This window comes from Canis lupus, chromosome 16 (genome assembly GCF_011100685.1).
Source record: "Canis lupus familiaris isolate Mischka breed German Shepherd chromosome 16, alternate assembly UU_Cfam_GSD_1.0, whole genome shotgun sequence".
NCBI classification, from domain to species: Eukaryota; Metazoa; Chordata; class Mammalia; order Carnivora; family Canidae; genus Canis; species Canis lupus.
In genome coordinates this window covers 16,616,436-16,630,946 of record NC_049237.1, presented here as the reverse complement: position 1 = coordinate 16,630,946, position 14,511 = coordinate 16,616,436, and the positions used below count along the sequence as shown (strand labels likewise).

At 41.1% G+C, this 14,511-nt stretch overlaps 1 protein-coding gene across 3 annotated transcripts in view; it reads right to left on the bottom strand.

Moving 5' to 3' along the window:
* GALNTL5 (polypeptide N-acetylgalactosaminyltransferase like 5) overlaps nt 1-14,511 on the bottom strand; it is a 57,240-nt gene continuing 42,729 nt past the window's right edge. The window contains exons 9-11 of one of the 3 annotated variants that reach the window (XR_005371347.1): nt 4,609-4,758; nt 4,373-4,481; nt 150-288 (exon numbers count right to left, since the gene is read on the bottom strand). Coding sequence is in view for 1 of the 3 variants with exons in the window: in XM_038559773.1 (XP_038415701.1) it covers nt 133-288; nt 4,609-4,758 (306 nt within the window). In the remaining 2 variants the exon portion in view is untranslated. Of the gene's footprint in view, nt 289-4,372; nt 4,482-4,608; nt 4,759-14,511 lie in introns of all 3 variants that reach the window. The other 2 variants (XM_038559773.1, XR_005371348.1) reach the window with 2 other exon arrangements.

Genomic DNA, 14,511 nt, shown 5'->3' with positions numbered 1-14,511 from the left:
TTCTAGAGCTCTCTGGTTGTATTTCTTACTCATGTCACACAATTTCATGATGTTCCAAACTTGTACTCTTCTCTCTGTTGACGATCTTGGGGACTTCTAGTCCTTCATTAATGAAAATGATTTGTTTCCTTTTCATAGGCTGCCCTTAGATGTCTCCAATTCTGGGAAGACATTATCCAGATACCACTGAAATGATTTGCAACCCAATCGTTTCCTTAGTTCAACACGCTCACTAATGTTGCCATAGGCAACAGATTTCAGACCAGGCTGTTGTAAAAAAAACTGCTCCTAAATGAAAATAGAGAGTCATTTTGTTAAACCAAACATAGCAGTATATCGAACATAGCAGTATATATTTCCATCACCTGAATTACAACAACAAACAAAAAACCTTCCTATTAAAACAAAACAAAACAAAAAGCCTTCCTATTTCATTCATATAGTGAAGGCAGAGACACGTGGTACCTGGGATTCATTCACCCCACACGTATTCACATACACTGTGTGCTTGCTGTATGAACCATGATAGAGGTGGTAGAGAAGGATCCAGGAAGGTTGGATCCTGCTTCTTAGGAGCCCAACAATCACAGCCACCTATTGTGATATATCCCCTTTCTCCTGCTCTCTCAATACTCAAGGACAAAACCTTCATTCCCTGATCCCAGTCCACATGTCCATGATTTCAGAAATGGGATGGTATAGTGGGTTCAGGGCAAATTAACTCTGGGGTAAGAGCCTGGGGTCACATTCTTGCTTTGTTATTATGTGACCCTACCCTCATGAAGTTGTGAGGACTGAATACTCTAATCGTGCAGAGTACTGGGGAAACCAAGGCTGGCATGGAGTGTCAGTGTCATATCAGTACTGGTCATTATCATTACCACACCTCGTTTCTCTGTTATACCCTCTGATTTAAGAGGGTATTAAGTATGAACGTCTGATGGATTCAATCTGCTCCATATTAAAAGAGATATACTAGGAGTGCCTGGATGGATCAGTAGGTTGGGCATCTGACTTTCGGTTTTGGCTCAGGTCATGATCTTGAGATTGTGGGGTCCAGCCCCATGTTGGCTTTCAAGTTCAACGGGGAGTCTGCTTGGGATTCTCTCTGTCCCTCTCCCTCTGCCCTACTCCCACTTGCTCATCTCTCTCTCTCTCCAATAAATAAATTTTTTTTTTAAATAAGAGATATTCTAAATAGACCAAAACCTCAAAAGAACCCTTGTATTTTCACCTGTGTTTCCTAGTGCCCAGACTATAGTACAATATTGTCGAACAAGAGAAGAACTTGCTTATCCAGGTTAGTGTATTATGGACACACCATGTTGGATTCTCCCTGGGACCCTTGACCATTGTAGGCCTTTGCCATCATGTCTTGCCAATCCTAGTCAGGGCAGATTGGTACAGGGGATGGGCCTGAGGGTGGTAGAGAGATGTTGTCATTTGGAAGCAAAGGCAGAGAAGACCTCGGACAACATTTTCTGCAAAGCCCTCTCTCGTCTAATGTCACTCATTACATTTCCCAGTGTGCCAGGTCATACAATCCATTGATTTAATGCCAAACGTTATACGCTCTTTAAGTTAGAGCTATATCCTAAGTTTAAGTTGTCACTATATCCTCTGTGAAATTCAGAAACTACCCAGTCCAAGCTGTGTTTAAGTCAACTATTTAAATCTGTGGCCAGAGTTCACAGAAAAAAAAAATTAACAAATATAAAAAAAAGCTCAAGATCTCTCATTAATTAATACAATATAAAATAATAATTTTTAACCTATGAGATTAGAATACAAAATAATTAAAACCAGAGTTGGAAAAGTTGTGGGGAGACAGGCATTTTCACATATATTTGCTGATGGTAGTTTGGACATTCAACCACCAGGATTTAAAACATACTTCTCATGGCCCAGCAAGTCCATGTTTTGAGATTTATTCCAGATATATATTTGTACAAATGTACAAAAAGATAATGTAAACGATGTTCATTTTATCAATGTTAAGGATTATCAAAAAGCTGAGATAATCAGAATGTTTATCACTGGGGGGCTATTTATCAATGGGATTGATTTTAGGATATCCATTCAAAGGAAATATTTAAAAGAATATTTATGTTCTTTTAGTATGTATGTTTATATGTTTGGATTTTTAAAACTTTGAAAGTATATTTTAAAAAATATTCTAACAGGTAGGGGCGCCTGGGTGGTTCAGTCAGTTAAGTGTCTGCCTTCGGCTCAGGTCATGATCTCAAGGTCCTAGGATCTCAAAGTTCTGGGAGCCAGCCCCATGTGAGGTTCCTTGCTCAACGGGGAGTCTGCTTCTCCCTCTCCCTCTGCCCCTCCCTATCATTTATGGACTCTCTCACTCTCTTTCTCTAATAAATAAATAAGTAAATAAAATCTTTAAAAATAAAATATACTAACAGGTGGAAAAATTGCAGAACAAAATATTATGTGAATCTAGTTATGTAAAAGGATATATATTTGTTTTTAAATGGGTATTAACAAGAAACTATTAATTTTAGTGATTTAAATTTAGTGATTGATTTTTAGTGATTAAATTTAATGATTGCTAATTTAATGTTACTTCTGAGGGGTCGAACTATGGGCTGAGCAAGCTTGCTTTTCATTTAATACTCTTTCAACACTGTATGACTTCTATTTTTTTTAAACCCTATGTATTTATTCATGAGAGACACACAGAGGCAGAGACACAGGAAGAGGGAATAGCAGGCTCCATGCAGGGAGTCCAATGTGATCCCAGGACTCCAGGACCACGCCCTGGGCCAAAGGGAGGAACTAAACTGCTGAGCCACCCAGGGATCCCAATCAATACTGTATGACTTTTAAACTTGAGTGTGTTTTACCTTTTAAAAAAGGTTTTAATTAGGAAATATAATAAGCATATAAAAAAGTATGTAATATTAAATGTACAACTTAATGAATTATTGAAAACTCAATCCCTGTAATGCTGACTAGGTCAAGAAATAGAACATAAACAGCATTTCCAAGGCCCCCTGCCTTTCCCATCCTGAGCATAGCCTTTCCCTTGGTTTTAAATGTTATCTTATGTATTCATGTCTTCACTTTATTATCTAATTTGTGCACACATAGATTATATGGCTTAAGTTTACCCATTTTTAACTTATAGAAATTGAATAATCAGTATATATTCTACTGTGCTTGGCTGCTTTTGTTCACCATTATGTCTTTAAGATTTACTGTACTGTTTATTTACATGGTGTCCGAAAATTCCTGTGCTTGCCAATGATTGGTCCTATCAGACTCTAAACGTTTTTGACAATCTAAGTGACTATATAGAAATATCTCCCTGTGGTTTTAATTCACATTGCCCTGATTACTAAAGAATGAGTAGTATTACTTTTGTGATTTTAAATAATATATATTAGATTAAGACCAGAACATATACTATCACAGAGAGATTCTTACATATTTCTCCCCATATATCTAAAATGAGGTCTTATTGGGGTTCCTGCCATATTTGTTTGTGCCTGGATCCTGCAGGGACAAGTTTCAAGTTAAAATGGGGTGACAAAAAATGGGGCCACAGCTACATGTCTTCTGTATGTGCACTCTTTTAGGACCTGGCTAGGAACTGAAGCCTGAGGGAGGTGCACAGGTGAAGGGGGATGGCTTTGATAGAGAAATCTTTGACTGTTGGTGGAAAGAGGCAGTGGAGGTTCTTGTGCGGTCTCCAGATCACAGCAGCTTGCACCACTTGAGAACTTGGTAGTGGAGAAAGAATCTAAAGAGTTGCCTATGTCCATAATAGCCAAAGTGTGGAAGGAGCCTTGGTGTCCATCGAAAGATGAATGGATAAAGAAGATGTGGTCTATGTATACAATGGAATATTACTCAGCCATTAGAAATGACAAATACCCACCATTTGCTTCGACGTGGATGGAACTGGAGAGTATTATGCTGAGTGAAATGAGTCAATCGGAGAAGGACAGTGTATGTTCTCATTCATTTGGGGAATATAAATAATAGTGAAAGGGAATATAAGGGAAGGGAGAAGAAATGTGTGGGAAATATCAGAAAGGGAGACAGAACATAAAGACTCCTAACTCTGGGAAACGAACTAGGGGTGGTGGAAGGGGAGGAGGGTAGGGGGTGGGGGTGAATGGGTGACGGGCACTGAGGGGGCACTTGACAGGATGAGCACTGGGTGTTATTCTGTATGTTGGTAAATTGAACACCAATAAAAAATAAATTTATTATAAAATAAATAAAAATAAATAAAAATAAATAAAGAGTTGCCTGTGAGGATGGGAACAGGGAAAGGTATATGCTTCAGAGGAGGCAATCCTTAGGGGGCAAAACAAACAAAACAAATTTCCTGTGTTGGTTGACTTACTTCTTGAGTTTCCTTAGAAATTAAAAGTAATGTTCAAGTGTCGTAGATTAGAATAAACTAGTTGAGACTAGGGTCTGGGGCAGGTGGATGAGTGGCTGACGGCGTGCCACTAATTTAAGGAAAAGAGAGAAAAAAAAAAACAACTTGTTATCTGGAAAGGCAGTCACAGGTTTCTTTAAAGCAATTCTCATTCTGTGCTCTTGCTCATCATTCCAAATCACAGACATTTCCTTCACCTTGTATTCATCCAGCCAGACGTGCACCAATCTGAGATTATTATATGTCATGGCTTTTACAAGCTCAGGTTGGTTTGAAAAGCGCTGCTTACTGATGTGTCCCACTCGGGAGCAGGGGATTATAAAGAGTTGGCCTCCACACATCCAGATCTAGACAAAAACAGAAAACATTAATGTATGTTTGCTAGTACTGGGCAACTGCTGACTTTTTTTTTTTTTTTTTTTTTTTTTACAAACACAGCAATATGTAACATTTCTTAAGTTGTTTATTCAATCCTCACAAGGTAGATAACCCTGATTAGCCCCACCTTATGGATAAAAAAACTAGTACATACATTTGTTAAGAAGCTTGCCCAGTGATAACAAATTTCAGGGTTTAAATTCAGGAAGTTTGGCCCCAGGGCCAGCACTCTGAATACTAAGGGCCAGGACTCTGAATAATAAGTGATTCTGTCTCCCTCATACTTGGCCAATTCTGATGCTGATTATGTAATGAAATGTGGCAAGGTATTTTCTCTTCAAATGTTCTCAAATAGTATTCTGAGAGTAAGTATTGCTGGACGTCAGCAGGTAACAAGGAAAATACTGATCATGGCTAAATTCAATGATTGTCTTTTTTGTACTTAAAACACTTTATAATACTTATTTTTTTAACAATTTTTTTTACTACACAAAATATGACCATTGAAAAACAAAAAAAAGGGATCCCTGGGTGGTGCAGCAGTTTGGCGCCTGCCTTTGGCCCAGGGCGTGATCCTGGAGACCCAGGATCGAATCCCACATCGGGCTCCCGGTGCATGGAGCCTGCTTCTCCCTCTGCCTATGTCTCTGCCTCTCTCTCTCTCTCTCTCTGTGTGTGTGTGCGACTATCATTAAAAAAAAAAAATGTAGAAAAGTACACAGAGAATAAAAAATCACTACTTGTCCTAAAACTTTGTTCCTCAATATAAATTCAAGTCCATGCATATACACGCATCTATACACAACACTGAGATAAGTTGTGGTTTTTTTTCATTTAATGGTATGTGAAGTTATTTTAAAAGTTTTGTATTGTTCGGATAGTTTGGTAGTTTCCAATTTTTATTTTATTTTATTTATTTATTTTTTTTCCAATTTTTAGTATTATAATAATAGCACAAAGAATGTGCTTATAGTATAAATCTGGTACACACCACTTACATATCTCATAGCACACTTGCCATGATGTTTTTGTTGAGTCTAACTAAGGGATTCTTGCATAGTCCCCAGACTAGCAGCATCAGATCGCTCAGGAGCTTCAAAATGCAAAAGCCTTGGACCCACCCAGACTTACTAAACCAAGAACTGTAGGGCTGGGCCCAGGAATATGTATTTTAACTTGTTCTTCAGGTGATTCTGATGCGCACCAAAATGAGAATCCCTGTTCTGACTGATCAAGACCCTATATCCCAGTTCTCTAGACACTTTCTTATAAAATCCATCTAATCATTTAGGAAACAGTAATAGGAAATAAGGCTCTCACTGAGCACAATACTCAGATTGTTTATAAGAACAATACTTAGGGTGAAGTATATCACTCGGGTAGTTAGAAGGGATTATGTTTCAGAAAATACATCTTCTGACATGAGACCTAAAGACTCATGCAACTAACCTCTAGAATTCTTTAGAAATAGCCCTTTGGAATATCTAGAAAGAATATCTATGGAATTCCTTTTCCTTAGAAAAACGCTTACATCAGAACCCCAAAGCATTAGTTTTTTAAATCAGATCTGCCACATCCTTATGATCAGACACATCCTCTTTGGATCTCATTTTTTTTAAAGATCTTATTTATTTATTAAGAGAGAGAGAGAGAGAATGCACGAGTTGGGGGGAGGGGCAGAGGGAGAGGGAGAAGCAGGCTCCCCGCTGAGCAGGGAGCCCAACATAGGGCTGGATCCCAGGACCCTGGGATCATGACCTGAGCCAAAGGTAGATGCTTAACTGACTGAGCCCCCCAGGTGCCCCAGGTGTTTATTTTCATCTGAAATTGAGAAATACATAGTTGTTCACTTAAGCTACTATTTGGGGGGTGCTTTGTTATATAGCAAAAGCTAATTGGTACTAGCTATTTAAAATGTTTTATTCTCTTTTTCTGTGAGAACTTAAGGAATTTTGGAAGATAGTTAATATTTGTTTAATAATTAACTGACTGGAGACAGTTTATGTTTGAAATGGTTTTTTTAAAAGATTTTATTTATTTATTCATGAGAGACACAGAGGGAGAAGCAGGCTCTATGTAGGGAGCCCAACGTGGGAATTGATCCTGGGACTCCAAGATCATGCCCTGGGACAAAGGCAGGTGCCAAACCACTGAGCCACCCAGGGATCTCTAAAATGTTTCTTGATTAAAAAAGAAATCTGGCTATGAGTACAGAATAGAAAACAAAAGTAAAGTGATAAAAGAGGTAAAAGAGTAAAAATTTTATAAAAATACTTGCTCAAAACTCATGGGGCACCTGGGTGGTGCAGTTGGTTAAGCGGCCAACTCTTGGTTTTGGCTTAGGTCATGATCTCGAGGTTGTAAGATTGAGCCCCACATTTGGCTCCACACTGAGCGTGGAGTCTGCTTAAGACTCTTTCTCTTCCTCTCCCTCTGGTCCTCCCCACCTCCAGAATAAATAAATAAATCTTTAAAAAGAATCAAATTGAAGGAAGCTATGGCAATTTAGCCTAATCTTCACAGAGCTCATGTGCTTGTTACTACTCTTGATTTATTCTCAAGAGGGACATGATCTACCTGGACATGCCTTTGGCTGTGCTCATTGTCCATGTAGGAGATGATCAGCTTGCTTCCTCTGATATTCTGCTGGAAGTCATCCATACAGCTCCCAGTTTCTACTTGTAGTACTAATAGTAGTAGTAGTAGTAGTAGTAATAGTAATAGCACCCCATTGAAAGTCAGGCTAATGCAGTGGGTAAGTGTGGGTAAGCACAGACTCTGAGGCCACTCAGTGTAGTTCGAGTTCTCCATCAGTTTTATGAACTAAGGCAAGTTACTGCAGTTACTCAACATTTTTGTGCCTCAGTTTCCTCATCTGTAAAGTGAGAATAGCATTACCCACCTCGTGGGATGGTTAGGAGCATTAGACAAGTTGATACTTGTAAAACACTTAGAGTTTGTTTTGTAAATAAGAGTGTATCTCTGCTGTAGTTAAGTGTGGTAGGTTGCAAGAATGGCCATGGATTCCTCTTCATTCCTATATGCACGCTTCTGTGCAATGTAATTTTGTACCTCACTCCATCAAGATGCAAAGCTTATTTCTTCAATCTCTTAAATCTGGCCTTGATTTGCTTTGGCCAACCAGACATCAACATATGTGACACAGAGTCTTGGAAAGTGTTGGCTGCCTGTTGGGGCTTGCCTTCTCTTGTTTGCTCATGGGAACATTGCAACCACTTCACTGTGAATGAGCCTGAGGTAGGAGACGAACAGCCAGGCCATCTCCATGATGATGCACATGATGGCCCCGCTATCACTGGGTGATGTCCAGATATGCAAATAATGCATCCTAAACTCGCCAGCACCAGCTGAGCCTCCAATGAACACTGATGTATAGGCACCACCAGTAGAAATCAGCTATCCTGTCTATGATCAGAAAAGCCCCTTTAGCAACACAGTGAATTAGAAGAAATAACAATTGTTTGCTGTTTTAAGCCACTGTGTTTTGGAATAGTTTGCATAAGCAAAAGCTAACTGATGCCCAAGGAACATTTTTCTCTTAACTGCAATTTTTTTTTAACTGCAATTTTACTTAAGTAAAAAAGACCTCCATTCACTTAGTTGCTCATTCCAGAAACTTGGTGTGATAGGTGGAAATATTGTTCAGCAAATATTAGCTAACTCCCCCATCCCTCACTTTGGGGCAAAGTTTATTTTTCTGACGTCCTGACTCTGGGCTTGTCCATCTGTTGCTTTGGCCAACAGAACATGAGCAGACAGGATGTGTGCTGAGCCTTTAAATATGCTATGCACTTTGGCTTCACTTTTGCATCCTTGCCCATCTAAATGAGAAGAATATGCTGAGTTGCTACTAGTTAACCACTCATATACTAGTACTACAAATACTCGCAGAATACTAGTAGGATTATAATACTCTTAGAATGATGAATAGACCTGAGCCAAACTCAGAGACTAGAGCCAAGCCCAAACAATCTAAATTAGAGGCAGAGCCACCACCCTGGCCAGCCCATGAACATATGAAAGAAAAAAAAGCAAATGCATATTGGTCTAAGCCATTCAGTTTTGAGCTGACTTGTAACATAGCAGCGTCATCATGGCATTAACCAACTGATAATTGGGTTATCTGTGACACCACTTCCTCTTAACATCTGTCTTCCCTGCTCAATCTCTAAGTGCCATGCTCTCTACTTGTAAGGTATGCCTGTCCAGTCTTTTCATCTCCATTACCACTATTCTAGTCCCATCTGTGGTCACCCTCTGTCCAGATCATTATAAGAAGCTCCCAATCTCCCTGCTTATCTTCCACTTTGTTCATCTCCATCACTATCCTACTTAAAACCCACCTACAGCATTCCACCATGCATAAGATACAATCTAAATATCTAAATCTTGGGCAACCTCAATGGCTCAGCAGTTTAGTGCTGCCTTCAACCCAGGGCCTGATCCTGGAGACCGGGGATTGAGTCCCATGTCAGGCTCCCTTCATGGAGCCTGCTTCTCCCTCTGCCTGTGTCTCTGCCCCTTTCTCTCTCTCTGTCTCTCTCATGAATAAATTTAAAAAATCTTTTAAAAAATCTAAATCCTATGGTGTCTTACCCCTGTGCCCTGTCCAGCCTTCTCTTGCTCTCCTCTCCTTGCATCATGGTCCAGCCTCACTAGCCCTTCTCCATGGACACATGGTTGGAAGGCTATTTCAGGCCTACAGCCTGAATCTGTAGGCAGAAATCAGGGCATTTCTAAGGGTGTCCTTATTTATTCTGTAATCTGGATTTGTTTTTGTGAGGTGAAGTAGGGGCACCTCATGTGACAAAACCAGGGTACGATTTTGTCAGGCTGTTCTATTGGCCTCCCAGTTATGGAGCTGCCTTCCAGATTCAGGCTAGGCTGGCCATCAGATTTATTTTCTAGTGGGATCCCATCTTCTCCAGTCTTAATAAACATCTTAGCAGAAAGTTAGGAGAGGTTGCTAGCCAGATACCATTTTAAATGAGAACTCTGGGACAGCTGTAGCATAAAAAGAAGGGAACAAACATTGGCTACAGGCATATTAGGTGGCAGACACTGTTTTAAATGCTTAATGTGCATTGCCTCAGTGGATGCACATGACAGTTATTCTGATCATTTATACATGAGGCTTCTTAGATTACAATGGGTTCAACTATTTACAAATATCTCCCAGCCACTTTTTTACATGGTCAACATACCAGGTGCTGAGGGACCCCCTTGTGAACAAGTCAGACCGTGTCCCCACCCTCATGGGGCTCACAGCCTGGTGAGTACACACACTGGGGGGGCCCAGCACAAAATAAAAATGGAGTCTCTGATTCAAAAATTATTTAAAAATTTCAAGAAGGCAACAGCAGGGAATGGAGGTCAACTAGGTGTGGGGTCCCTCCAAACATGGCCCCATGTGGAATCACACAGGTTGTATGCCCATGGAGTCTGCTGAACACACACACAAGTGACAACTAGGGGATTGCACAAAAAGTACTATAATGGGCAAAGCACACACTGTAATGTGTGAGCACACACAGGATAAGGGGGTGGGGAGCGTCTATGTGTGTGCATGCAGGTGCATGGCGGATAGGGCAGTGAGGATATGGTCAAGAAAGTCTTCCCAAAGAAATTACATCAAGGCTGTAACTATGGACTGTGATGATGGGAAAGAGCAAGATGGACAGAGGTGAGTGAAGACTTAGACCTAGATCTAACCACACATGGTGGTGGAAAGTGGGGCATGAAAAGGAGAGGGGAGATCAAGAAGGCACTCTGCGGGGTTGGGGATGGATGGTTGCAGGTAGGTGGAGGGCAGCACGTCATCCACACAAAGAGGAAGGGAACATGGCAGGAGGGATGGGTTCAAGGAGGTAGAAAGAGCTATTTTTCAAATGTTGGGTGTAGGGTACCCAAGGGACATTCATCCTATAGAAGAGTAACCTGTAGGCAACTAGATGCACAAGCTTATGGCTCAGAAAGACCTGAGAAGGAGCTAGAACTGTGTCATCAGCATGCAGTCATTGAAGCATGGTGTGGATAAGGTTACTAAGAGGGTGGAGGGAGAAGAGAAAGAGGGCCTTGAAGAAACCCATGAGAAATGGAAATTCTGAGCACGCTGAATTAACCCAGTGAAGACCTGGCGAGCTGTGGTCCGAGAGCAGGGGGCTGCCAAAGAGCATGCCCAATCCTGGGGAGCATGCCCAATCCTAAGGAGCAAGCCCAATTCCCTCTTATGTAGACTGTAAGAATTTGGTCCACCCTTTCCCTATTGCCAGCATGTGGTTTGTGTTCACATCACAGCATCCAAGGAGGTTTGGCCACTTTGGGCTGAATCCAAGCTGGATTCAATGTTTAAGAGGTCCTGTCCCACAGTGAGGCAGGAGATCCTCAGAGTCTATGGCAGGGCTCCAGGTCGAGAGCAGTGCACCTGGTCTCTATCTGGGGCCATCAGGATCTAGCCCCGAGCCACGCAGACCAGCTTCCACCCCACCAGGAGTGTGGATGTGAAGCCTGGTTAGGAGAGCCATCCTGAGGCTGGGGGTGAAGCTGCAGCTCTGTGGGCACCTAGCCAATCCCCACTTTCCAGAGTGATCATTAACACTGAGCTCAGGGCAGCTAACATGAATTCAGAGCTCTGGAGGCTTCCAGAGAGAAATGACTTAGAATAGAACTGAGCTGGCAAGATCTCCAGATCTGAAGCTGAGTAGATAGTACAAAGCAGGACACAATAGATTTGGATCATGTACCTATAGATTCTGTGAATTGAAGAAAGTTACTTGAACACTCTGTACCCCAGTTTCTCCACTATAAGTAGGAGATCATGCACCTCGCTCACAGGCTTATCAGAAAGATTAAATAAGTTAGTATCTGTAAGATTCCAGAGTAGTGCATGCCACACACACACAAGACCTTGTTAAATAAATGAAATACATTTTTATCCTTTATCCCATAACTTAAAAATGCCATTTCTGGGGTGCCTGGGTGGTTCAGTCAGTTAAGCATCTGTCTTCAGCTCAGGTCATGATCTCAGGGTCCTGGGATGGAGCCCTACATCAGGCTCCCAGGTCAGCAGGGAGTCTGCTTCAACCTCTCCTGCAGCAGCTCCCCGCTTGTGCTCTTTTTCTGTCTCTCTGTCAAATAAATAAATTAAATCTTAAAAAAAAAAAAGCCGTTTCTCTAGGGAAGCCATCTAAGACACACACTTCCCCCAACACAAGGTTAATTCCCCTTTTATCTGATCTTGTAGTATTCTGTGTTCCTCTTCATTACATTTATCAAAAATAATCACCTCTCTCCACTCCAGCAGAGTAGAGGTTCATGCCATCAGAAGCCACATTTGCACTGTGTGCCACTGTATCTAGCACTAGCACAGCACTTTGCACATAGCAGGTTCTCAGCATTGTTGAATGAGTGAGTGAGAGAAAGGAAGGATGAGGGCTGTGTCTTCTTCTGAGTGCCCAGCGTGTGGCATAGCCCAACACAGCAGGTGCTCCTAAATGACAGCTACATTGGACCTAACTAGAACTCTTGAGAGAGTCCTAACCTAAAAACATGTAGCCTTGAGTACTGTTACCACACAGCTGTTAGTTACAGCCATGAGAGCTAACGCAGGGATGCTGTGAAAAATATCAACAAGTTATGACACAGCGCGACAACACCTCTGGTGCCCCTGCCCTGCCAGCTGCTGTCCCTTTAGTTGTTGGATAGTGGAAAGCCTGCTGATCGATCCACAGGGTGGGTGGGCTGCCTGTGGGAGGTATTCAGTGGACTCAGACTTGAGGTTCTTTAGCACCAAGTAAGGAAACATTGCACTATATTAACAACCAATGTGGCTTCACAGGTACAAAATAGTTGATGTCAACCCTGAGCCCCAAGCAGCATGCTGGGCAAGAAGGGACAGCTGACAACAACAATGGTCTTAGGAATACCTGTGCTTCAGGGATGCACAGAAGAAACTCATGCGAGGACTTCAAGAACAACAGAGCTATGGAAGAGGGACCAGCAGCATTGTTCTAAACTTCAAGAAAACTGCTGGAAGAAAATTGGTCTACAGGGTCAAATGTTGCAGTAACCTCCAGGTTACAGAATAGCAAAAGCCATACACTAGGGACATCAGTATTAAACTGGTGACAGTTCCAGGAACACTCTCCTAGAGTGCTGAGGGCCACCAGGATGTTGATTTATTGGAATGAGGAGAAATGGAAACCTAGGTACAGGTGTCGATGATCTTCTCTCTGGAAAGACAGGGTTATTTACCTTGGTTAGAGACTGCTGCTTAGGGTCAAGAGAGTACTCAAGCTATTTATTAATTTACACATTTATAAAAGGAGAGACCCACAACATACTTAAAAAAATATGAAGGGACCATTAGGAATGGAGTAGTTGAAAATACTGAAGCAGGGATAAATAATACATGTGAAAGATAAGTTAGCTGTTATTTGCTATCTGGAGGTAATATAGAGCCAGAAAAAGGAATACACTCCCTCTTCAAATATGCATGTGTTGTTCACAAAATTGATTTTATTCTGAGATACAAGAATGTGCTCATTAAGGTATTAGGTCTTGAGAGGCAGGTGGTATATACCGTATACCATATTCACAGACAGCCAAAAGCCAAAGCAAGTAATCATCTACCAAACAATGAAAAGTGCCCAAAACATGAATGTTATAAAATAATGCCTGCATCAGAAGGGAACACATGATGGGGGGTGGGGAGAAGCCATGAATACAACAAGCTTACAACGTACTGTCAAATAGGGCCTTAAGAGGAAAAATATATTGCTCAGATATTTTTATGTTCACAATAAAGTATCTGAAGCATCATGAAAGGAGTCTGTGCTTAAAAGAACTTTAAGCAAGTGAACAAAGTAACAAGCCAAAAAAAGGAAGAGGGAGATAAAAACCAAAACGGAAAAAAAAAATCACAAAAATAAAACACAAAAAGCAAATATAGCAAATGTTTTAATACATGCTAATATATGAAATCAGAGTATGAACTCTGCAGACGATTGCAGAGTCTAAAGAACAGACGGCAACAGTTTAAGAGTAATTACAGCTGTCACTTATTAAGCAGCTTCTATAAGGTATCTGTCTTCACAACGCTGTAATAGGGAATCTCTGTTTTTTTTCTTTTTTTTAATTTTTATTTATTTATGATAATCAGAGAGAGAGAGAGAGGCAGAGACATAGACAGAGGGAGAAGCAGGCTCCATGCACCGGGAGCCTCATGTGGGATTCGATCCCGGGTCTCTAGGATCGCACCCTGGGCCAAAGGCAGGCGCCAAACCGCTGCGCCACCCAGGGATCCCCTGTTTTATTCTTTTTACCTGCAAGGAAGCTAAAGCTTAGTTGAGATTAGACCTTAGTCATTGATTAAACTGTTTTCTCTGCACCAGATTGTCTCTGCTGGGAAGAGACAAACAGGCAGAGAAAAGAGAGAAAAAATTAAGAATAATTATGGTGAATTCATAGCCCAGATTTACATGCACAGTTCAAAGTGACTGCTTTTTTTTTAAGTTTTATTAATTTTTTTTTTTTTTTATTTAAAACACCTCTACACCCAACTTGGGGCTTGAACTCACAACCCTGAGATCAAGAGTCACAGGCTCTTCCAACAGAGCTAGCCAGGAGCTCCAAAGTGACCATGAAAAAAGCCTGTTAGAATTTAGTGAAAAACCACAATTTATCTATGATAAGCATACAAT